The sequence below is a fragment of the Larus michahellis genome, chromosome 12 (genome assembly GCF_964199755.1).
Source record: "Larus michahellis chromosome 12, bLarMic1.1, whole genome shotgun sequence".
In the NCBI taxonomy this organism is placed as follows: domain Eukaryota; kingdom Metazoa; phylum Chordata; class Aves; order Charadriiformes; family Laridae; genus Larus; species Larus michahellis.
In genome coordinates this window covers 17,044,033-17,068,628 of record NC_133907.1, presented here as the reverse complement: position 1 = coordinate 17,068,628, position 24,596 = coordinate 17,044,033, and the positions used below count along the sequence as shown (strand labels likewise).

Sequence of the window (24,596 nt, the reverse complement as noted above, 5' to 3'; positions counted from 1 at the left end):
ACCATCTCTAGTCCCCTCTTCACAAGGCTCTGGTGTGGGTATTAGTCAGCTCTCTTGTCAAACCAGTAAATAAGAGCTGGCCTGACGCTCCCTGCCTCGCATGGAGGGCTGCCGCACACCCACGGGAGGTGCTGCCCATGCTGCTTCAGCTGCTGACCGGGGCCGTGTCCCAGCCGGGCTCCTGGCAGTGATCTCTCCAAGTGAGATTTTCAAAACAGCAGGTGAGAATGGGTTGCCTTTGGCACGTGTCCATGCTGCCACCCTGCTCTCCTTAGTCTTGGACTTCCACCTCAATTTGTCCTGCTCCAGGTGAATTATTAAGGCAGGTGTCGGATGGCGGCAAGGCTCTCTGCTGAGTGGCTGCTCTGGGCTCCTGCCAGCAGGCTTGGTCTGGCCATGGCTGCTCCCAGGGTTGACACTGCCCTGGCAGGGCAAGATGGGAGTGCTGAGGCCTCAGGGCTGCTCTCCCCATAGCCTGGACTTACAGCTTTCCCCCCTGAATCCTGGCCATATTCCTCAGCAGCTTCCTGAGGTGGTGCAGGGCTCCTCCAACAGCCTGCGGGCTGCCCACAATGAGCCACGGACCTGTGTAAGCCAGCTGGGCTGTGGGTCAGCATGGGAGCTCCCAGCCGTGGAGCGCTGGAGGTAGCTGTGGTGGCAGCACTGTGCCCCTGGGCTTGTTCACATGAACCCTTTGTGGCCAGGCTTTGTGTGAACCCTTTGGAGGCCAGCAGCGCCAGGGTGGATGCCTGGGCGTGGGGAAATAGGCACTGCACAGCAGCTCCGGTGGGAGCATCTCTGCGTGCTCCCGTCGGCCGTATTACCCTGGCATGGGGCAGAGCTCCCGAAATAGGGCAGAAATCCCCCTCTGGGCCATGGGAATGCAGCTGAGGGGCCCAGACATAGCTGATGTTACCCTGCTTGCTGTGTCGCGATGCTGGGTCCAGCATCCTGTCCCACACCACAGGAGGATGCCGAGGCAGCAGGTGGGCCGACGGCTGGGGCACAGAGAGGTTGCTGCCCTGGGCGCTGCCTTGGCTTTCCCAGACCCTTTGGGTGAGTGGTGTGGGATGCCCCGGCTGTCTGTCCCTTGCCAGCCTGCCCCGTGCCTTTCTTGGAGGGACCTTTCTAGTCTGCAAAGGGGCATCTCAGGGCTGCTTTGCCTTGGACCAGACTGCTTCCGTCTGAAGGAGATGAACAGAGTTCTCCTTCTTTCTGGTCTGCACTTTGCTCTTCCTCCTGCTGTTGTATCATCTCCCAGACAGGGCAGAATTGATCTTTCTAATGCTCAAGCAAGCTCCACATTTTTTCTGACTGTCCTCTGCCCTTAATCTTTCAGTGCTTCTCCTGCTTCAGTGCAGACAGGCACAAGCCTGGCTCTCTTGTCCCTTGGTGTTCGGTGCGCCTGGTCCTGCCACAGCACATGTCCCAGAGAGCTTCGACCTCCCCACTTGCCCTGTGCCTGCTGCCTCGGAGCTGGAAGCAGAACAGTGTTAGGGCCACTTCTAGCAAAGCTCGTGTGCTCAGCGTGAGGGAGTGGGAGCCCGTGGGTGGCCAGCAGAAGGTCTCTGCGGCCTCATGTGTTATTTCCTAATGACAGAGTCGGAGCCTGCCGAGGGAAGGAGGAGGCACTTTGAGCCTGCCGGGAAGAGCTGCATGGATGGCAGTGGGGCTGAGGTGCCCGTGTCCTGCGGCCGTGGGCAGGCGGCAGCAATGGAGTATGCCTGTGGCAGGGCCTGACAGCCCTGCTCCCCGCTCTGCTGGGGCCCTTGTGGCCATCCAGCACTTCAGGGTTGTGTAAGTGCCAAGGCAAGTCAGAGGTCTGGCATGGAGAGCAGCTGGGAGCAGGAGATATGCACGTTTTGGTGTATTTCTTTCCTTGAGTCGGGGCAGAAGCACCCAAGCTCCCTCCTCTTTTCTGGGAGACTTCCCACCCTCACTGGCTGCCCTGGTCTAGCTGGAAGGACCCACACTGCTAAACGCGACAGTGCTGCGGCCTCGCTGGCCCAGGGAGCACAGGCAGAGGGTGAGTGGAGCTGGGCTGGCAGCACCTGCACCCTGGCACCCAGCAAGGCTGTGCCTGCCCGGCGGTGAGCTGGGAGAGGAGCGAGCAGCCGTTCTGTGCTGGGCAGGTGCCAGGGGCCAAGCCACACAATGAGCTGGGAAAACAGCGTTCTGCTTTCCTGTCCCTAGGAGCCTCCCGAGGATGATGCCAATATCATCGAGAAGATCCTTGCCTCCAGGATGGTGCAGAAGGAGGTGAGTGGCAAAGATGTCCGTGGGGCTGGAGGTCCCTGGGCAGAGGGGAGACAGGACCTAGCTGCCTCGTGCAGCAGGGACATGAGACGTAGCAGCAGTTGGTGCTGCTGTGCCGTTCCTCACACTCGCTATTCGCAGGGTGCTGCTGGGGTGTTCCCAGACTGGCACCTTTCTGGGTTGGGGATCAATGTGGTGCCTCTCCTGCCCTGGGTGCCAGAAAGCCTCTGGAGAGGAGTCAGGCCTGGGCTGATGCCCAGGAGGTGTTTGAGTCCCCTGTGCTCAAGGGTGGTCTCACACCACGTTCCCCAGGGCCACTGAACCTCTGGGGCAGGCAGCACGCTGAGTGCCTGGCCATCCTCACCGTCCGTGGGGCTCAGCCTGCCGGGAGCCTGTGGCCAGGAAGGGGACGCCTGTCTGTGCCCAGGCCACAGAGGATGCCCCCCAGTTTCTGTACAGGCTCTGGCTGTCGCTAACTCTCCTCTCCTTGTTTTCAGGCTCATCCCGGAGGCATAGCGTTCGAGATGGAGGAGTTCTACGTCAAGTACAGGAACTTGTACGTGCGGCGTTATGGTGCTCTGTGCCACAGCAGCGGGCCCTGTGCATGCTGGAGCGAGGGCTGTGCGCTCCCACCTCCGTCCCACCCCGAGCTGCAGCCCCAGCATCCCTGTCTCGCTGCCCCTGTCCTCCTGAGCCAGCCTCGGCAGTGGGAAGCAGGAAAGCTGCTGCAGCCACAGGGCTCAGTCTTGGCCTGGACCTGGGCCATGGCTTCCTGCAGTTTGGGGTTTCACATGGCGAGGCGTAGGTGTTCTCTGGGTCGCTGGGAGGTCCCTGCTGGTCTGCGTGGCGGATGAGATCGGGCCCAAAGGCCTCTTTGATCATGTTTTGTTGAATTTTTTTTTTTTCCTCTGCAGCTCCTATCTCCACTGTAAGTGGGCAACTCTGGAGGAGCTGGAGAAGGATCCCAGGATCTCCCAGAAGATAAAGCGTTTCCGGAACAAGCAGGCTCAGATGAAGCATATTTTTACAGAGGTGAGAGCTGAGCGTGGCAAGCAGCTGTGCCCAACTCCGGCACACCTGGGTTCACTGCAGTGACTGAGCAGGCCAAAAGCTGAGCGGTGCCTCTGGCACCTCCCTGCCCAGGCAAGACCAGCTCCAGGGCCAAAATTCAGGGCTGGGAGTGGGCAGGCAGGGTTCCCTGTGCAGCTGTGCCTGCCCTGCCTGAGCTCTGCTGTAGCGCAGTGATCCCGGGGTGCTGCCCAGAGCCCTCCCCGTGGCCCCTCGCTGGCACCGTGACAATGCCCGGGCAGCAGCATGGCAGCTGGAGCGTCCGGGCTGTTTTGAACCAGGGCACAGTGCAAGAGGGCGCGCAGGTGGGGATGCTGTGACAGCACCCTGAACACCCGTGCTGTCACTGGCAGAGGTATGGGCAGGGTGACAAATGTTACGTGCCAGGCACTGCCAACCCTGGAAACATTGCTCAGTTTGAGGGAGGGCAGCATGCGGTGCTGGAGGTGCTTTCACGGTGGAGCAGAGATGCTATGGGAGAGAGTGAGCTATAAAAACTTGGACTTAGGGGCAGCTCCTGCCTGCTCTGCTCTATAAGCAGATTAATCGTGTTTAATATGAAAGGTGTTCGATAATTTATCTTGCTGCTCCAGACATAGTTGTTGGATCTCTTCAAACTGCCCTTCACAAGTGTAAATCAGGCCAGTAGGCTATGAAAATTTCTCTGTATTTGGAAAGCCGGGGGTGTGTGTCAAATTTCTTACTCCCGAGTCGGTTTGGGGTCTTTCCCAGGATGCAAAGGAAAAGCGTGTGTTGGAACACACTGTACCACTAACAATTCAGCAAGGAGCAAACGCTCCTTCCTGTGACTAACTGGGGCTTGGGGAGCTGTGAACATAAAAGCCTGGTTTTTCTCCTTCCCAAGCCCTAGACAACATGTCTCTCCACTGCTAGTCTAAAGCCCACTCCTCCCCAGGTGTTCCTGGCAGGAGGATGAGCACTTGCCTCATGAGCGGTTACTGCTGGCAACTGCTGAGCTGAAGGTGAGGACAGAGAGGGGCAGAGACAGAGAACAAGGTGTGATCCCGTGCAGAGGAGTGGAGTTCATCCGGTGCTGCGTGTGGCTCTGTGCTGTGGCAGTCATAGCTCTGGGTGCTGGAGCATACAGCTCAGGGCTTTGTACCTTGGGGCCAGATGGGCTGGAGTGGACGTTCCTGCCTCCCAGCAAGGGCACCGTGGAGCCTGTGGCTGCCCTGAAGCAAGAGCTTTCCCTTCTGCAGGGCTTCTGCGTCCTCCCTGCCCAGAGACAGATGTCGTGTACCTGCATCCAGGGCACTTGGTGTGCTGCGCGCAGCTAACAGTATCCTGGGGACATATGTCCCGGAGCTGTTTATTTGTGCCTGCCATCTGTTTAACCCTGGAATCACCTTGAACTTACCTCTCTTTTTGCTGTTGCAGCCTGATGAGGATTTGTTCAACCCGGACTACGTGGAGGTGGATCGAATTCTGGAGGTGGCTCACACGAAGGACCCTGACACCGGTGAGGTGAGTGGCTGCACCGCTTGCTTGCCCCGCGGAGGGAGGGAGGGAGGGAGGGAGGGAGGGAAGGAGGCTTGGCAGGAGGCCCAGGCCCACGATGTGCATCGTGTGTCACCTCTGAGCACCCTGAGGCCTTCCCAGCCTTGCGCAGTCCCTTGGCGCAGGGGTAAATGCAGGGCTGCTGACGACCCCGTGACTTGCTCTCAGTCGCAGGCTGTGCCCTCTTGCTGGGGCTGAGCGGCCGCGAGCCCTGCGCTGTCTCTGAGCCTGTCTCTCTGCCCTGCAGGAGGTGACTCACTACCTGGTGAAGTGGTGCTCACTGCCCTATGAGGAGAGCACCTGGGAGCTGGAGGAGGATGTCGACCCAGGGAAGATTAAAGAGTTTGAAGCCCTCCAAATCCCTCCAGAAAACAAGCACATGGTAACGTACCCAGAGGTAACGTACCTGGCTGGCAGCTCGCTGCCCCGAGCAGGCAGGGACTGTCTGTGTCTTGCCAAGGTCTAGCAGTGCTGACCTTCTTGTCCCTGCTGCTGCAGTGCAAGCCCCAGATCCTCCCCTCCGGATGGGTTAGTTAGTAGGATCCAAGGGTGGGATTCAGAGGCCAAGACCTTGCTGTGAATCAGCTGTCAATGACTGTTCCGAAGTGTTGTCCTGATGTGCAGCCCCAGAAGCGGGGTCTGGCCTCGCTGGGTGTTAGTCTCTTCCTCTCCATGGACCTTGCTCCTGCTTTCGCCTCCTAGGAGCGCCCGGCATCTGAGTCCTGGCAGAAACTGGAGAAGTCCCGGGAATATAAGAACAGCAACCAGCTGCGGGAGTATCAGCTGGAGGGAATGAACTGGCTGCTCTTTAACTGGTATAACAGGTGAGGAGGGGCTGGAGCCCTGGGCTCCCACAAGGCGTCCTGCTGACAGTGGGGCTCTGGTGTGTGCAGTCACGGGAGCAGCAGAGCTGAGGAGCAGAGATGACAAACGAGGGCTTGACAGAGCAGCCGCTGAGACCTTCTGGTGGTGGAGCTGGCAGGCAGCTGCCAGAAAAATTGTGTTTGTTTTAGTTTTGCAACTGAGTCTTTAGGAATGTTTCTCTATGGTTAATGAGTCTTGGAGACAGTAGGGCTTAGCTATGGGTCTAAGGTACACCTGATTTTTGGCCCATCCCTGTGGCAGGAGTGCAGGAATGTGCACGTTCTCAGCTGCAGCAGGCCATCAGAGGCATCTTTCACTGGCTAGTGTGCACTCAAAGGACAGCATCGTTCAGACTAACTTTGAGTCCATCATCTTGCAAGACGTTGGACGGTGTGACTTAGCCAGACCAGTTTGTGACGCTGTACCAATCTGCAGGGTCAGAGAGGTGTGGGTGGAGGCGATGTGCGTGACATCCCATCGAGGAGTTGGTGACAGGGTGATTCCTGCCCCTGAGAGCCACGTTCACCTGCCCCTGTCCATCTCCGCAGGAAGAACTGCATTCTGGCTGACGAGATGGGGCTGGGGAAGACAATCCAATCAATCACCTTCCTCTCAGAAATATTCCTGATGGGCATCCATGGCCCCTTCCTCATCATCGCACCTCTCTCCACCATCACCAACTGGGAGAGGGAGTTCCGCACCTGGACGGAGATGAATGCCATCGTGTACCATGGCAGCCAGATCAGCCGGCAGATGATCCAGCAGTACGAGATGGTGTACCGGGACACACAGGTGATTGACACACACAACACTCCCAGGACGCAGCCCCCTGCCCTGGCTTCCTTTACTTGGGAAGCACTGAGCTACCTGTGGAGCTTGTGGTTCATCTGGAGAGGGAAAGGTGATCTTTTAAGGCCCCTTTGGTGGCATGGGCTCAGGGCGCACTGTGTATGAGTGAGGAACAGGCCCAACTCATGCAGAAAAGGGAAAATGCAGCAGAGCCCCAGCTGCAGTTCTTGTCCAGGCCTGTTTGTCTGCCCTGAAGCAGTGTCTGGTTTGAAGAGATGCAGCCTGCGGCCTCCAAGGAGGCTTGCAGGAAGCTGCCCGCTGCTTGAGAGGGGTGAATCTGGGGAAATCCCAGCTAGGAGCCCGATCCTAACACTGATATGTTGACAGCACGTCTGACAGTGTCCTGCCACCCTGCAGAAGTCAAGCTCTGCATATGGTTTATGTCTTCCTAGGGTAACCCTCTCCCTGGGATCTTCAAGTTCCAGGTGGTTATCACCACCTTTGAGATGATCCTTGCCGACTGCCCGGAGCTGAAGAAGATCCAGTGGCGCTGTGTGGTCATTGATGAGGCACATCGCCTGAAAAACAGGAACTGCAAACTCCTGGAGGGGCTGAAGCTCATGGCCCTGGTGAGCATGTCCTGCCCAGGTTCACGTGAGAGCAGGGTGGGCCAGAGACGGCCATGCCTAGCAGTCAGGTACCACTGCCAGCTGCTCAGGCCCAGTGCCAGGGCTGAGAGCTCCCTGTCGGAGGGAAAACAATCCAGGACACATCAGGTCGCAGTGCCAATGATGGATGGGGCACTGGTGCCCTGCAGCCATCACAGACTCCTTTTTGCTGAAGTGGCATATGAACCCACAGCGGGACAAGTCCCCCGATGCATCTGCATGCAGTCCCTGGCAGAGCACTGCTGGGCTTTGCAGCGCAGCTTCTGGTGCTGCGGCACGCGGAGGCAGTTGCTGACCGGCCGTGCACAGCATCTTCTGGCCGTGGTGTGCCTCGTACCCTGCGATGAGCAAAGCCGCAGTATTCAAGCCGGCTTCTTACTGCTCTGCAAACATGGGACCAGTCTGTGCCAGGGATCGGGGTGCAGGACTGTGGGTGGTGAAAAAGGGATCCATGAGCTGCTCTGAGAAATGAATTTGGATGTCCAGCTCCTTTCCAGCCCTGGGAAAGGCCATGCTGCTTTTTGCTGGACTGAGGGCCATCAGGGCTATTGGATCTCCCAGCCCTACCCAGCTTCCATCACACTCACCTGTATGTAGCTGGACCAGGCCTCCAAAAATTGTTAGTCTTACGTCTCCAGTTCCCAAAGACCCTGCTGTTTCCGCATGACCCTGTGTCTTGTGCAGGTCCCTGCTGAGTTGTGAGCAACCTGGGACAAAGCAGGATTGCTGCTGGCCCACCTTCATAGCCATCACCTTCCTTTGTACAAGTCCTGTGGAAGCCTCCCACCTTGCAGTTGCCCTTCTTTCATAACTGGTGACTCCTGGGGATGCTCCCTGCATTAGATTGGGCAGAGGAGTAGCCTGAGCAGTGAGTGAGTGCCCAAATGTCTGACACTGCTGGGACAGAGCAGCTGGTGTGCCCAGGGAGGCAGCACCCAGTGGTGCCTGAAGCCAGAGCCTGTGGTGCCAGCGCATGGAAGGGAGTGCGTTCTCCTTGAGGGGTCATCCGCTCCTCACACTCCCAAGTCTTGGGAGGTTGTCTGGACCCCTGTCTCCTTTTATTGCGCATGTACCTACATGTTGAACCTCTAATAAAAGCTCACTCTTTTTTCCAATGCACACTTGACGTAGTCATAGAATCATAGAATCATAGAATCTTCATGGTTGGAAAGGACCTTGGAGATCGAGTCCAACCAAACAACCTACAGTCTCTGCCACTAGAGCATGCCCTGAAGTGCCACATCTCGACGTTTCTTAAACACCTCTAGGGATGGTGACTCAACCCCCTCCCTGGGCAGGCTGTTCCAGTGCCTGACCACTCTTCCAGTAAAGTAATTCTTCCTAATATCTAATCTAAACCTCCCCTGCCGCAGCTTCAGACCATTTCCTCTGGTCCTGTCATTATTCCCCTGGGAGAAGAGGCCAGCACCCACCTCTCTGCACCCTCCTTTCAGGGAGCTGTAGAGGGCAATGAGGTCTCCCCTCAGCCTCCTCTTCTCCAGGCTAAGCATGCCCAGCTCCCTCAGCCTCTCCTCATATGCCCTGGTCTCCAGACCCCTCACCAGCCTGGTAGCTCTCCTGTGTGCCCCTGGAGGTCCCTGCACATGCTGGCCCTAGCAGCCGGTCCCTGATGCCCCTTGGTATCATGTGGCTCTGGGCCATGTTCCCTCTTGTTCTGCCCAAGCCCTGAAGAGGGACATCCTGCCCTCAGGTGCACGGAGGCTTGGGCTGTCAGCGTCCCTGACGGACGCCAGCACAGCCCTGCCTGAAGGTCTCGTGCCAGGGCAGGGGTGAAGCCTGGGGGCAGTGTGGGATTCTTGGTTTTGGCTGTTGTTGCTGCACAGAGCTGGGCTGGGACACGTCCAGGGGAACATCCTGGGAGCCACAAGACAGTGCTGTGTGGCAGTGGCTGGGTCAGGGCTGGCACCATGGCCAGGGGAGTCTTTTAGAGCGTGTGTGTGTGCCCTCAGGCCACCCAGAGTACTCCTGAGGCTGGAAGACAAGGAGCATTGCGTTCTTGGGACTCCTCGGACCCAGCCAGTGTGTCTGAGTTCTCAACTTGTTTTCTGTGCAGGAGCACAAGGTGCTGCTGACAGGGACCCCCCTGCAGAACTCGGTGGAGGAGCTCTTCAGCCTCCTGAATTTCCTGGAGCCACAGCAGTTCCCCTCAGAGACAGCCTTTCTGGAGGAGTTTGGAGACCTGAAGACAGAGGAGCAGGTATACCTAGAAGAGTGCTGGTGGCACAGGCCGCTGGGGCCCATGGTCACCAAGCCAGGCATGCGCTCAGACATGAGCTTCATGGAAGGGAACAGGACAGTCTCATGCCGGGAGAAGCAAACTTGTGACAGAGCCCCCAACACTGCGTTGGGGAGGGGAGACCAGCCTGTGCCAAGGCAGTGGTCTGCTCCCCACCTAGCTTCCTACTGCCCCTTGCATGCCTGGGCAGCACAGCTCACCCAGCTTTCCCACCTGGTGTGTCCCTGAGACTAACAGGAGTGTAGAGAAGTGAAGAGACCAGTAAGTCCATGTGTCAGTCGCCCTTGTCAGATTCCCCTGGGGAGCCATCCTCCAAAGGTCCCCTTGAGCGTGGGTCATGGAAAGCAGCTCAGTCCCTTGGGCTGTCTCACTGCCGTTTGAATGTCTGGCTTAAGTGGAGATTGCACAAAGGTCATCATTCTGAGGGAGCAGGCATGGGCACATGGAGCAACCATCATCTCAGCTGCTGTCAAAGCTCTCAGCTCTCCTCCTGCAGCAGACACATTTACCCAAGGCTGCTGGCAGCAGAAGCACGTGGAGTTCATGGCCTGGGGCTGGTGACTTATGTGCCTGCCCCAGGGAAGCCAGACTCTGAAGTTGTCTTGTCTGTCAGCAGAGCAGCTGCTTCAGGGTCGTTTGTAGGGGGTTTCCAGCCTGGGGATGCTCTAGTGTTGCAGGCCCCTCCGCTGTTGTCACTGTGTGCTTGCCGTGCAGGGAGGGCAGTGAATCTCTGCACTTGCTCTGGCAGGTGAAGAAGCTGCAGTCCATCCTGAAGCCCATGATGCTGCGACGGCTGAAGGATGATGTAGAGAAGAATCTGGCACCCAAGCAGGAGACCATCATTGAGGTGGAGTTGACCAATATCCAGAAGAAATACTACCGGGCCATCCTGGAGAAGAACTTCTCCTTCCTCTCCAAGGGTGCCAACCAGCACAATATGCCCAACCTCATCAACACCATGATGGAGCTGCGGAAGTGCTGCAATCACCCGTATCTCATCAATGGTGAGGACTGTGCACAGGAGCTGTGGGGGGACGGATATCACTGCAACATTTACTGGTCGCTACCTGAGAGCTCACCCAGCTTGGGAGCCAGCTCAGGCTCTCATGCCATCTGCCGCTGGTGTGGTTGTACATCCAGGACCAGCACAGGATGCAGTGATCTGCCTTGTTGTTCTCATGGGCAGCCCAGCTCCTCGTAAGCACTGCTCGCTGGTGGGCACCTCAGGGTCTTGCGAGGCTCGCTGTGTTTGGGGGTGTTCTCGCGTAGGACCCTCTCCGACATCTCAGCCTGGCTTGTTCTGCCAAGAGCTAGTGTAAGCCCTGAAGAAGGACTAGAGTCACAGGAGTGGAGGGGCTTCTGGAGGTCTCTGGCCGACCTCTCTAGGTCTGATGGGTTCTGTTGCTCGCATGGTGGCTTGCTGTTGCCCTGCATGGGAGGCTGGGGGCAGCTGCACTGCCAGCCTCGCCAAGAGCTCACGTCCCTTCTCACCTGGCAGGGGCAGAGGAGAAGATCCTGGAGGACTTCCGTAAAACACACAGCCCGGAGGCGCCAGACTTCCAGCTGCAGGCGATGATCCAGGCAGCCGGGAAGCTGGTGCTTATTGATAAGCTGCTTCCCAAGCTGATCGCCGGTGGGCACAAGGTGCTCATCTTCTCCCAGATGGTGCGCTGCCTCGACATCCTGGAAGACTATCTCATTCAGAGGCGGTTAGTACGGGCTTCAGCACTCACCACAGCTCCTCCACATCCTGCGCTGTAGATACAGAGTGCAAATAGACTGGGGGGGATTTGGCCATTCTGTGCCCACGTACCAAAGGGTTTGAGGTACAGGCTGCTGCTGGTGGGTGCAAAGACCCCAAAGCTGGGCAGCTCTGACCTGTCCATTCTGCATTGTCCAGTGCTAGTCCTAGGAGTAACCGACTGGAAATAGGCCCTTCCCTTGGTCATGGTTCCCATGAGTCCCATATCCATGCACCGTGCATGGAGTCATGATGATTTTGCCATTATAAGAGGAGCAACTTCTGTGAACAACCACAGTGCACGCAAGCTGATGGGGCCTGAGCCTCCATGTGTGCACAGCTCCTGCCACTGAGTCCCAACTGCCTGCATGCCCACACACAGCCTGGGGGAAGGAGCGAGAAGGACCCTGCTGTGACCCTGCTCTTGCCTCTTTCCCTCTCGGAGCAGGTACACCTATGAGCGCATTGATGGGCGGGTGCGTGGGAACCTGCGCCAAGCTGCCATCGACCGCTTCTGCAAGCCCGACTCGGATCGCTTCGTCTTTCTCCTGTGCACACGGGCAGGGGGGCTGGGCATCAACCTGACCGCTGCCGACACCTGCATCATCTTTGATTCAGACTGGAACCCACAGAACGACCTCCAGGTAACGGGCCGGGCTGGGAGAGGCTCCCATCACTCAGCTGGGGAGGGAAGGGCGGCAGCCCCCGGCTGTACTGGGCATGGGGTGCTGTGCTGGGAGAGCCAGCAGGAACCAGGCAGAGGGGATGTGTCATGGGGGAGATCACGGTGTGGCTCTAAAAGCACACATGGGCCACAGACTAGGCAACACTTTGTCCATATCTGGTGCTGGAGAGGGTGAAATGTTGGGTGCCCCCCATCTGCAGAGAGCCAAGGCTCCAGCCTGAGCCCCGTGTCCTTGCCCGGGGGTGCAGGAGTCTCCGATTCCTGCCGCACAACCACACGGGCCTGACGCTAACCAGCCCCCGCTGGCAGAGCCCTGCCAGGTCAGCCACAGGCACTCGATGAGGCTGCTCTGGTGGGTGGGAGCTGACTGTGGCTCAGGTGGGTGAGTGGTGGGTGGTGGCGCGGGGTGCCACAAGCCACGCAGTCCCCATCTCGCTGGGTTCACTGTGCTTGACGCTGTGCTCTCTGCACTCCCAGGCTCAAGCTCGCTGCCACCGGATCGGGCAGAGCAAGGCGGTGAAAGTGTATCGCCTCATCACTAGGAACTCCTACGAGCGGGAGATGTTCGACAAGGCCAGCCTGAAGCTGGGCCTGGACAAGGCTGTGCTGCAGGACATCAACCGCAAGGGCAGCACCAACGGGGTAGGTTCGCTGTCAGAGTGGGACTTGGAGGAAGGGAGGTGCTGCGAGAGAGCACTCCTTCTTCCCCTGCAAGTCACTGCCAGGTCGGAGCAGAGACCTGGGCAGGCCTCTGGGGAAGGAGAACTCAGTCCCACGCACTCACATCGCTGCTGTTTGGCCTGGCAAGCTGTCCCTGCACTGCCACAGGGTTGTGGGACACATGTGGGTGCTGTGTCTGGGTGACATGGACTGAAATTCCTGGCAGTCCTTCAGGCAGCATTTTGAAGTGACCTCTGTGCTGTCGTAGCGGGAGGTCTGGGTCAGCCTGGCGCTTCTCTGCCCTCCCTCCTGGGGCAGAGGGAAGAGCCTTCTCCTGTGCAGTGCCCAGGGCAGCCGGCCAAGTTGGTGATGCCCCTGTGTTTTGGGCAGGTTCAGCAGCTCTCAAAGATGGAGGTGGAGGACCTTCTGCGGAAGGGTGCCTACGGTGCTCTCATGGATGAGGAGGATGAAGGATCGAAGTTCTGCGAGGAAGACATCGATCAGATCCTCCAGCGCAGGACACAGACCATCACGATCCAATCTGAGGGGAAGGGCTCCACCTTTGCCAAGGTGTGCTGTGCTCCACTGGGAGGGAAGGGGGACTGCCCCCGGGGTGGTGGGGGACACGCTGGGCAGTAGTGGTGGGCTGACCTCCTGCCTGGCTGTTGAGATTTGTCTGCACAGAGGCCAAGCTCTCCTGCCTGTCCCGCTGCACCCAGGAGTGAGACCTTGCTGGGGCACAGCAGCAGCGTGGTCTCCTGTCTCACGGGTGGTCAGCAGAGCATTGAGGAGGGGGCCGCCAGCCTGGGTGGGTGTTGTGAGGCTGCCCAGGAGGGTTCAGCTTGCCAGCTTCCACTTTCCCTTTGAAGCCGGCTCAGGCTGCTGAGAAGGCAGAGCAGGGGCTGTCCTCCAGGTGCTGGGCAGTGCCAGGGTGTGCTGTCACCAAGCTGGGGGTGTGGACGGATGCAGAGCTGCTCTTGTGTCCCAGCTGGGCACTGAGGGTGGAGGGTTTGCTCTTCTGATGAGCTGAGGACTCCTTGCCATGGTAGCAGGCCATGCCTGGAGCTAGACCCTCTGCCGAGAGCTATTGTGGGCAGGGTCAGGCCTCTCCTTGGGAAGGGTGGATGAATTCAAAGCCTGGGTGAGATCCAGGCCTGAGCTGGGCTGATCTTCTACTCATGGGCCTAGCTTATTTGATCTGGAGCCTGTTACCTGCCCTGCCCTTCCGGACACCGGTGCTGCCCGGTGCTTTGCTGAGCAGAAAGGCAGGTGGAGACCTGGGCTGCCAGTGACGTGAGGAGTTGGGGTACTTTCAGCACAGCCCTCCCGCAGTGCAGCCCGTCTCTGTCTCCAGCCTTTCTCTTCTGCCGCTGTGAGACCTGGCTCTGCGGAGAGACCCCCAGGGTGGTGGCGGGACCTGGCTGCTGGCCTGCACGGTGCCCGAAGCTGGGTGCTGCTGTGCCACAGGAAGCTGTGCACGCCGTGGGGCCCTGACATGCCGGCAGGAGAGACCTCGAGGAGCCAGCTCTGTGCCACGCTTGTGGCTGGTGTCCACTGGGGACACCTGTCCCTCCTCCTCTTGCGGGTGGCACAGCCCAGGCTCCATTGCCAGCGGGTCAGGCGGGACTGCAGAACGGAGGGGTTCAGCTCCCTTAAGCAAACAAAGAGCCCTCTGACATGTGTCAACATGGCACGTAACACCCCATGGCAGTGGGACCGTGCGCTGCAGACAGATGTGTTAGGGGTCTCTATGTGGGGGGAGGCACATCTAGTGGTGGGTTGCACCCTGTTCACTCCTCTTCTTTCCCTCCCAGGCCAGCTTCGTAGCATCAGGAAACAGAACTGACATTTCCTTAGATGACCCCAACTTCTGGCAGAAGTGGGCCAAGATAGCAGAGCTCGATACAGACGCCAAGAATGAAAAGGTAGGATGCAGCTCGTGGCCCACGTGCCCCACAACTGATCTGACACTGCCTGGCATGGTCTCCAGGCAGGAGCTGTGTGCTTCCACTGGGCTCGTGAAGGGATGGGTGTTAGGCATCAGGGATTACTGCCGGGGAAGACTGACTCATGAGCGCTGGCTAAAGCCGCGATTACTTTCGCCGCATGTAGGCCTGTGTCCATCTGGTATTTGAGGGTGCTCCTGTGCTCCCAGCTGCTTCTAAGCCTGCTTAAGGGGCGACAGTTGAGGCTGGCAACTGTTGAGAGGATCAAACAGCCATTGCAAGGGCATGCCTGTGAACCCAGCAGACTGGTGTGACTGACTGTGTATGAGCTGGACCTTGTGCCGGAGTTTCCCACAGCACAGGCAGGCGTGAGCGCCTCCGGCTGCCAGCCAGGGCAGCTGGGGCTGGGGATCTGGCATGGAGCAGTACCAGGACAGTCCCGTGCTGCCCTCCAGGTGCCAGCTCTGATCTCCCAGCTCAATGGCTGTCTCACCAAGCCCAGAGACCTTCGTTAGCCCAAGGCATGCCAGGGGCAAGCTGCTGTGTGCGCAAAGGGGCCCCAGTGCCATCTCTTGCTGTGGCTGGGGGTTGGGGTGAGCAAGGCTCTTTCCACACAACCATTCCCCAGCCCAAACCCATGAGCCCTGGCACCCTGGGCAGAGGGGAGCATTTGGCCAGGCAGTGCTGGAGGAGGCCTGGCGAGCTGACCTGAGTTTGTATACTACAGCCCTTTGAGCCCCGGGGCTCGCAGTGCTGGACACATTCGTTTCACCACAGGCTTCCACCACCTCAGGTCTCGATGGCTAAGGAGGTGGTGTTTGTCATGGTGAAGCTCACAGCGCACCCCGGCTCTCCCAACAGCGGGCAGAGAGGAGGCCGTGCTGCATGCAACTGCTCCCACTGGCCCGGGCCCCCTCTTCTCTCCCCGAGTGGCCCTATAGGCCCTTTGCAGGGCCACATCACCCATGGGCCTGTTCAGGGAGCCTTCAATCCAGCAGCACGTCCAGCCGTCTAGTGACCTAGGAACAAAGTGGACTTGCAATTAGTTGAGGCACGTGAGGAGCAAGTAACATCAGAGCAGGCGGGTCCCTGGAATCGGTCGTGCATCACATAGTCCTGTTTAATACCAAGGTAATAACCGTAATAACCGTGCTTCTCTGGTGGGATTTATTCATAACATTTAATGTGTGGGTTCCAGCAGCAGCACGGCAGGATTTTGGGGAGCTGCAGTGGTACGATGGTGCTGAGACACTGCTGATCAAGAGGCTTGTGTCAGGCACACCGGCACCCGCAGATCCCAGCCTCTCGCCGGCTTCGTGGATATGAGGGCACCCCTGGAACGGGGGGCCCTCGCTGAGCGAGCACTGGGCTGTGGTACTGTAGCGAGGGCAGTGTACTGGCTGGGCTGGAGCGGGCGGTGGGTGCTGGCTGCAATGCAGCACCTCTTTGCAGAAGAAATGTCTCTCCCTGGTGAACGTGCCAATGCTGTGAGGGCTGTGAGGTGCCGTGCCGCTTCCCCACCTCGTCTGCACTCACAAACCAAGGCAGGTTGCAGGGAGGTTGAGTGTCATAACCGTGGCATCGCGGTGTGTGGATGTTTGGTCTGGTTTGGGTCTCAGAGCTCTGTCCTAGGTTAGAGCAGGCTGGGGGGACGGGCTGCCGGGGGCTCAGTGCCTCAGGGGATGGACGCAGCCCTGGGTGGTGTCTGCCGATGCTCTCTTTTGCTCAGCTTCTCGTCCTCTCTGAGCAGGAGGGTGCAAGCGAGGTCATGTGGGCCCTGGCAGCACAAGGGGTGTCACGAGAGGAGCTCTGCCTTGGGCAGCTCCTCCGGTACTTCCCCCTGCTCTTACAGTGTCAAATGCTCCCTCCTGCTCCTGGGTGGATATTTTCCATATCCAACTGAATACTAGCCATGTTCACCCAAGCCTCGGGAGTTTGAAGACCGTGTGGGTCGGGTTCAATATCCAGGCATTGCTCTAGAAACAAATCTCTCTAAAAGCTGAATGTTAGTAGGGATGAAGAGAGCTGCCCAGGGCTTCTCGTGGACAGATGGAGCGAGTGGGAACAGGTTTGGGTTGTGCCACTCCTTCCTCCGTTGACGTTTGCAGCCCTGCCGTCCTGCCTTCAGGGATGGGAATGAGGAGTGAAGCCAAGTGGGTCTGGCAGACCCATCACCATGTCTGGGTGAGGGGGTTGCGGACTGTAAATGAATGCTCTTGGAGTCTTGCGTTTTGCCCTCACTGGCCAGTTGGCTCTTTCCCAGCAGCAGTTGTGGGCAAATGTGGCAGCTGGAGCTCCGGTGAGCCGGTGCTTGGCTTCTCCTGGCCCGGTAGCCGAGCTGCTGGAGGTTCCCCACATGCCTCTGGGGAGCATCTCCCGAGGACAGTGTCTTTGTTCGCGGCCCCTGCCGGCGCTGCCCATGAAAGGAGCTCTCTATGTGACTGCTGAGGTGGAGCTGGGAGGGTTGGTGACTCTGCGGTACACACTGCGGACAATTGGGGTCCCATCTCTGCTGGCCCTGCTGAGCTCGTGGGCTTGGCTGCAACCCGGGCCTCTCCTCCTGGCTCCTCCATCGAGCGCAGGGCCCCGCAGCCGGCTTCAGTGCAGCCCCAGGGCCTGCCAAAATTCCAGGTAAGGCAGCAATGCCGTCGAGAGGGTGTTAGACAGCAGCAAGAGGGACACCCTGCAGCTCAGCAGAGCTCACCGGTCCAGTAGGGAGAATGGGAGAGACGGGGGGGTGTGCATGTGTGTCCTACGTGTTTGAAATCTGGGCAGATTTAGATGACATGGATTCATTCGACAGGGTGGGGGGAAGGAGAGGAGGCAGGTAGGTGCTATTTAATTTCATATTGCTCCCTTCTGCACCTTTTTGGAAGCTGCCTTTCCCCTTCCAGCCCACCTCTCCCCCCGACACAGGAATCACACCGCCTCCAGCAGAGCGCTCGCTGGGCGCAGGCAGTGCTGGGAGGGCCAAGAGGATGATTCAGAGCTGAATCAGCTGCTGGTTGTCAGCGGTTTGAACCCAGAGGGCATGATTTTCAGCCCTCCATTGTTCAGGCTGAATTTTGTGCTGGCCAGCAATCGTCTCGTGTGTGGCAGAGCCGCACACAGGTAATTTGGGGCGGGTATCCCAGTGGGAAGGTGATGGCTAGCCACAGGGCTGGCGAGCCGGGAACCAGAGGCATGAGCAGAGCAGGGTGCAGCGTGGAGAAGAGGACGTACTGCGCCCTGGTGGAAGGCAGGTGTTTCTGCCCCTACCTAAGCATGTTCTCCCCTCTGTCCCTCCAGGAGAGCCTTGTCATCGACAGACCCCGGGTGCGGAAGCAAACTAAACACTACAACTCCTTCGAAGAGGACGAGCTGATGGAGTTCTCTGAGCTGGACAGTGACTCGGATGAGCGACCCACACGCTCCCGGCGCTTCAACGAGAAGACGCGGCGGTACCTGCGGGCTGAATGCTTCCGCGTGGAGAAGAACCTGCTCATATTCGGGTGAGAGAGCAGAGAGTGCGGCCCCTCCCAGAGAGTGCAGCCACAGCCTCCAGCTGCCCCAGTGCGCACGTGGGCCACTGGCTGTCCCAGCCACTTTCTGTCCGTCCTGCTTGCAATATCCCCTCCTTCCAGCAGTGACCTCCCTGGCGCGACCTGGGCTCTAAGCGAACATTTGGGATGGAAGGAGAGTTAGCAGGGCAAAGCATGAGCTGGCAGTCAGCGCTTCCAGAGCCGGCTCGTGCTTCTGCCCTGTTCAGTCCTGGGCAAACCTCTCCCCCTCTCTGCTCCTGTAGTGTGAAGGCAGAACGTCCCTATCCAGGGCAGCTGGCAGGGCTGTCCTCCGAGAGAGTTCCTGGAGAAAGGTGCTGGCGAGGTCTCTTAATTGCACAGGAGTGTTTACTCTGTGTTCCTGTTGTTCCAGCTGGGGACGCTGGAAAGATATCCTGACCCATGGGCGCTTCAAGTGGCACCTGAATGAGAAGGACATGGAGATGATTTGTCGGGCCTTGCTCGTCTATTGTGTCAAACACTACAAGGGGGATGAGAAGATTAAGAGTTTTATCTGGGATCTCATCACACCGACGAAGGATGGCCAGAACCAGGCTCTGCAGAATCACTCAGGTATTGCGTGTTCTCTCTGCCATTGCACCTGTACCCGCCGCTGCTGTGCCAGCCTGTGAGTCCGGGGCTGCAGAAGTCAAAGCGGAGCTGATTCAAACAGCCAGTAAGCAGTTGCGCTTGAGCACTGCAACTCTCTCTGCACAGAGAAAGTGGCTGCCGTGGGACTGACCTCCACACTGTCCCTCAGAGCCAGCGACAGGGGCTGGCTGGGTGCGGGAGGCTGTTTCCTGGCTCCCAGTGCCGTGGTTGGCGCAGAGAGAGCCTTGTGGTGGGAGCAGAGCTACCGTCCTACCTCAAGTGGGCACTGCTGAATTTTCTCTGGCCTATGAATACTGTCAGGGTTCCCCCGTGCGGGGAGACAACCGGGCCGTGAGCCGATCACACATCGGGTGTGATAAGCGTGAGGGTGCGTGAGGGTGCTTATTACAGTCAGAGCGTAGACGTGCCTGGCTGTTCCTCAGGGCATCGCGGGACGCGACGTGGATCGTTGTGCAGGGATCCTCCCTGTGCCTGGTGGCAGTCTTGGCACTAACAGTAACAACTCAGACACCAGAAGCAGCACTTGCAGCTGCGCCGGAGAAGCTGGCGGTGCAGTCTCCGCAGCCATCTCACCCCAGGTCGCCAGCTTGTGTCTCCTCTCATCATGGTTCTTGTCCCAGACATACTGGTCTGCAGTCCCTGTCCTGATGGGTGGAGATGCAGTGTTGGGTTGTCCCAAGAGCTCTGCAATGCAGAATCCTACCCAGGTGATGCTGCCTTCTCTCACTCCATCTAGCAGGACCCTTTATCTCAGGTTTGGCTGTGCCCTCCCTATTCAGAGGACTTGTATGCGTATTTTCCAGTGTGTGCGAGGTCCGTGTATCACAGCACATGTCCAATTTGTGATTGCATCTGCAATCTGTTGAGTGGAGGTTTCCCGTGTATCCTCAGCTTCAGACCGGGGCCACCCAGAGCCTTCCCCAGCCCTGCTCTCCCCCTGTCCCTGGCTCTGCCTGGGCACTGGGACACTGCGCATTCCGCCCCCCTGCCCGCAGTGCGGCGTCTGCTCTCTGTAGGCGTCCCTTGGGGCTGGAGCAGCACAGCAAATAGAGCCCACTGTGCAAACAGCACCATGCAGCCACGGTGGCTTTTGTCTTTAACAATATGAAGACAGAGCTGGTGCTGGCTCCTTGGATCAGCTGGAGGGTTGTGGCCTGGGACACGTGGTCTCTGCCCGTTCTGTGTCAGAGGACTCTGTGCTGGCCTGGCAGCACAGTGCCTGCGTCCTGCGGCTTTCAGGGCAGGTGAGTTGGGCTGGGAGGGCCAGCTGGGGGAGGCCACGGCCCTCCCTCGGGGTGGTCAGAGCCTCTCGGCTGTGTGCTGCTTGTTGTGCACTTGTGATCTGTGCCACAAGGTGAGTAGCGAGGGGGCTGGGACTCTCCAGCCTGCTTTTGGGATCAGGGAGCTCAGCTGAAACCTGGGGCTCATGTTTGGAGATGGTGGAGCAGAGGGAAGGCTGTTCTGGAGTGGTGCTGTTGCTGAGCCCTAAGAGTGTGCTCCCTTACTTACTATTAAGAGCTCTTACTTGGTGCTTAAAACTCGACATTTCCTTCTGTCTGGAGCGCATGGCCTTCAGTGGCTTCCTTAAGTTACTCCGGTCACCTCCGACAATGTCAGTGCTGCCTCCTACTCTTGCCACACAGCCCTGCCCGGAGCGGCGGTGGGACTGGACTTGAAAGCCCTGTGGGAAGCAGAGCAAGAGTCAGAAACAAATGGACTGATAGGAATGGGCTTGGTTTAGATAATGCCAAGTAACAAAAAAGCCACAGTTTCTTTGGAGGCTCAGGAATGCTTTAGTGCAAGAGCAGCAGTAAAATTGGATATTTAGCAGGGGGAAGCAACCAGGAGCTTCTCCATCATCTCTTCAGAATGGCTTTTCCCACCTGTGAAACCTCCATGTGATCTTGCAGAGGGACAATGAAACCCTCCAGCCTTACCTCAGGAGCTGGAGGAGAGCAGAACCCTCCAGCATGGAGCAGCCACGCAGTGGGTGCTGCTGTGGCTTGCCGAGGAGCCTGAGGTGCCACTCGTGTTTGCAGAGAGATGACCAGGTGAGACATGCTCTGGGCCTCCCTGATGTGCAGAAAGCAGCAGCAACCTCCAGCCCTTGCTAGAGCATCCTGGGGCTGTTCCTTCTCAATCCAGTATCCGCATGACTACAAAGGGCTACTACAAAAGGCTACCAAGATGATGAGGGGACTGGAACACCTCTCTGATGAAGAAAGGCTGAGGGATTTGAGTCTCTTCAGTGTGGAAGAAAGACGGCTGAGGGGGGACCTTATCAACGCTTATAAATACTGAAAGGGGGGGTGTCAGGGGGATGGGGCCAGGCTCTTTTCTTTTCTTGTCCTGTGCCCAGCGACAGGACAAGGGGTAACGGGCACAAACTTGACCATAGGAAGTTCCACCTAAACATGAGGAGGAACTTCTTGACTTTGAGGGTGGCAGAGCCCTGGCACAGGCTGCCCAGAGGGGTGGGGGAGTCTCCGTCTCTGGAGACGTTCAGAACCCGCCTGGACGCGTCCCTGTGCCACCTGCTCTGGGTGACCCTGCTCTGGCAGGGGGTTGGACTAGATGATCTCCAGAGGGCCCTTCCAACCCTGTGTTCCATTCTGTGACTCTGGTACTACAAGGGGTGAGCACAGCATGCAGGCGGCCCAGCTCAGAGCTCTGCACTGATCCAGCCCCGTCCTGCCTTCCATCCTGGAAGAGGCCAAGCTGCTGAGGAAGCGGCATTCGCCCGGAGTTCGTTGGGCTGATTCAGCGCTGGAGACAGGAGCCCTGGTGCCCACTGCAGGCCTCCAGCAGCCCCCTGGGCTGGAGTTACAAACTATGCAGGTGTTGAGAACATGGTGATGCTCTCTCTTCCCTGGTATCTCAAGACCAGATGGATGGGATGGGACTGCAGAGGCACTTCTTTCCCCTTCGCGCACCTGGGCAGGAGAGGACACCTGCAGGACCCTGTCTCAGAAGCAGCTGCCCAGGGAGGCAGCTCATCCCTCTCAGAAGACTCCAATAATGACCCCACCAGGTGTTTTTTCCACGTTCTGCTGTGAACTCGCATCTTATTTCAAGGTTGAAAATGTGTTTAATTTTCAGCTTCAGCCACTGGATGTCATTTTATCTTTGTCAGCCAGATGGGACTGCGCTCCTTTTCCTTTTGGTGTCTTTGCCAAGTGTAAATATCCCCTGCAGTGATCTAGTTCCCACGCAGCCCTCCTCCTGATGCACGGAATAGGAAACAACCCTTACAGATCAGATCATCAGGATTGTCTTCTGGTCTTTGATCATTTGGGAGCCTCTTGTTTGAACTCTTGTCCCAAATCACTGTGTTGTCCCCGTAGGATGAACTTCAGAGCTGGTTGTATGGTGTCTAGGTAAGGCTCTAAGAGCTGTGCCCAGGACCAAGGTCTCTTCCGTGCTTCCGTGTGATATTTTTATACATCAAGGGGCCATGTTATGCTTTGGGCTCAGCATTGCATTGAGAACTCACAGCAGTTCAGTTTCTGTGGTGATCCCCAAGTTTTTCTTGGAGACGGAGCCTCCCGTGCTCTGCATTTACCCTGTGCACTTCCATCCTGGCTCGTCAACCAGCGGCCAGGAGCTTTGCTCAACCTCCTCTAGCTCCCCGGCTCTGCCGCCCTGCCTGGGCACCGCTGCACCACAAACGTCTCGCAGCGGTGCCCAGCCTGGCCCACGGTGCCCGCGGTGCTCACTGGCTGCCACTTGCTGTTACAGGCTTGTCAGCACCGGTGCCCAGAGGCAGGAAGGGGAAGAAGACAAAGAACCAGATGCTGCTTCCCGAGATAAAGAACGCAGACTGGCTCGCCACCTGCAACCCCGAGGTCGTCCTGCATGACGACAGCTACAAGAAGCACCTCAAACAGCACTGCAACAAGTGAGTGTAGGAGCCCATGCCGTGGGCTGAGAGCCTTTAGCACGGGGAGGGTGGGAGGGAGCTGCGAAGGGCTCGCAGCCCACGCGGGGTCACCATGCTCCAGCTGCTGGACCGCTTTTGGATGGGAGTCGTGTCCTCCAGCTGCAAGGCCCCGGCAGGTCACAGCACTGGGCGCTGCGGCGTGACAGCGCATGTCCAGTGCCTGTCCCACTTTGAGCAAGTGGGTCCTCCTGTGTGGGAAGCACGGCGTTGAGCAGGTTTCCCAGGCCTTGCTGACCCTCGGGGTGTCTCCCCGCAAACACTCTGGCGAGGGCTGTTGGGCCAGGCCCTAGGCTGGCATCTGAGCACCTACATGCTAGCGTGCGTTCCTCTCTGCTGCCCCGGGACAGGGTTCTGCTGCGGGTGCGAATGCTCTACTACCTGAAGGCTGAAGTGCTGGGGGAGGCCGCGGACAAAGCCTTCGAGGGGACCCCTGCCAGGTAGGGACCTTACGGTGAACCCCTGCAATGCTTCTCGGGGAGGTGATGGTGGCACTGGAGCACGGCCACTGCCACCTGGCCCAGCCACTTCTGGGTCCACCACGGCTCTGGGCGAGTCAGACCCTGTGGTCAAATCGCCAGGTCTTGCTCAGGCAAAACTTCATCCTTAGACGGCAGCTCTGCCTGGGCAGGGACCGCCACCGTGGCAGCCCTGTTGAGGCAGCGGTGCCAGCCTGGGTGGTGGTGAGGACACTCGGGGACACCCTGCAGCCTGCAGGAAAATGTCTGCCTGTGCTGCCTGACAAATTGGCCTTTAATCCAAGGTGGGAGCCCACAGAGACTGTGCCCGGTTCCCAGGGCCAGACCTCGGAGCAGAGCATGCCCCGTTGCTGTGGCCTGTAGTCCCTTCCCAGCACTTCCCCCGGCAAGGGGGCTGACGTGCTCTGGTGATGCCACTGAGCTTGCCAGCTCCTGACCTGCCTGCAGAGACTCGGCTCTTGGTTAGAGCACAATTCAGAGGGAATTGTGATGTGCTGAGCTTAAATTCCTTGAGCAGGGCTTGCTGCCTTCCCCAGCACAGCTCCATCAGCACGAGTCTGTGCGGAGAGGACGTTGCAGCCCGCCCCACCAGATGTGCCATGCTTTTGGGGCTGGTAGGTTTGAAGTGGTTTCCCCCAAGAGATGTAGGTAGGATCTCCAGTCCTCTGGTGGGGAGAGGGGCTGCGCGGCCTCCCCATCTCTGGAGAAAGAGGATGGGGAAGGCAGTGGGTTGCGGTGGAGCCGAGGGTCCAGCTCTCTGACCCTAGGGAGACGTGCATGTCCCCCATGGCAGGTCCCCAGGCCAGCCTTGCATTCATTAGCTGTCCCCCGGCTAGCGAGTGATGGCTCCTGTCTCCCCCTGCCCCTGCCCAGCAGTGCCCAGTGCGCTCCACTGTCTAGTGGGGCTGGGAGAGGGGCGTTCATACCTTGTCTGCCGCAGGGAGCTGGACGTGCTGCTGCCGGACATTGACTATGTGGAGATCCCAGTGGACTGGTGGAATGCTGAAGCTGATAAATCCCTGCTCATCGGCGTCTTCAAGCACGGTGTGTACCCAGCTTGTCTGGTGGCTGCTGATGTGTGAGAGGGACCTGAGTGGAGCACCTGGCCAGAGCTCTGGTACCTGGATGCTACGTCATGTCAGTGCAAGGGGCAGAGCGGTGGCCACACACCATAGCCACACAGGGCCAAGGCAGCTCTCCCCCGGCGCTAGCAGCTGCGGCGCTGCCGGCTTGGTCGGGTGGTGGGGCAGGCGCACTGCGGTGCCCAAGGTGGTGATGCCTTATCTCATGGCCGACTCCTCTGGTTTGCCAGGAGGAGCAGTTTGCAGTTGCCATGTGAGGGTGAGGAGGAAGGCACAGAGCCTCTCCTGGCATCCCCAGCCTTGTCACCAAGTCCCTCTGCGGCTTCCAGGAGCCACAAGGCTGTTTGTTCCCAGCTGCAACCTGCTGCGGGTGCTATACCCAGCCCTCCAGGCGCTGCGCTGCCTACCGGGCAAGGCTGCCTGGTGGGATGGAAAGGCTCACCTTTCTTTTTGCCTGCTGGCCAAGAGCTGCAGAGAAATTAGCAGCTTTTGGGA

At 58.5% G+C, this 24,596-nt stretch overlaps 1 protein-coding gene across 17 annotated transcripts in view; it reads left to right on the top strand.

Annotated features, from left to right (window-relative positions):
• The window catches only part of CHD6 (chromodomain helicase DNA binding protein 6), a 92,979-nt gene that overhangs the window by 49,726 nt on the left and 18,657 nt on the right, over positions 1-24,596 (top strand). For 11 of the 17 annotated variants that reach the window (XM_074605604.1, XM_074605605.1, XM_074605595.1 and 8 more), the window contains 20 exons: positions 2,194-2,259; positions 2,754-2,812; positions 3,171-3,288; positions 4,723-4,809; positions 5,090-5,239; positions 5,545-5,666; positions 6,255-6,498; positions 6,948-7,124; positions 9,238-9,381; positions 10,169-10,424; positions 10,919-11,129; positions 11,610-11,805; positions 12,324-12,488; positions 12,897-13,076; positions 14,321-14,431; positions 17,741-17,943; positions 18,365-18,567; positions 22,342-22,501; positions 22,891-22,980; positions 23,960-24,063. In XM_074605604.1, the coding sequence (XP_074461705.1) occupies positions 2,194-2,259; positions 2,754-2,812; positions 3,171-3,288; positions 4,723-4,809; positions 5,090-5,239; positions 5,545-5,666; positions 6,255-6,498; positions 6,948-7,124; positions 9,238-9,381; positions 10,169-10,424; positions 10,919-11,129; positions 11,610-11,805; positions 12,324-12,488; positions 12,897-13,076; positions 14,321-14,431; positions 17,741-17,943; positions 18,365-18,567; positions 22,342-22,501; positions 22,891-22,980; positions 23,960-24,063 (3,046 nt within the window). The remainder of the gene's footprint in view (positions 1-2,193; positions 2,260-2,753; positions 2,813-3,170; positions 3,289-4,722; positions 4,810-5,089; positions 5,240-5,544; positions 5,667-6,254; positions 6,499-6,947; positions 7,125-9,237; positions 9,382-10,168; positions 10,425-10,918; positions 11,130-11,609; positions 11,806-12,323; positions 12,489-12,896; positions 13,077-14,320; positions 14,432-17,740; positions 17,944-18,364; positions 18,568-22,341; positions 22,502-22,890; positions 22,981-23,959; positions 24,064-24,596) is intronic. The other 6 variants (XM_074605607.1, XM_074605597.1, XM_074605610.1 and 3 more) reach the window with 3 other exon arrangements.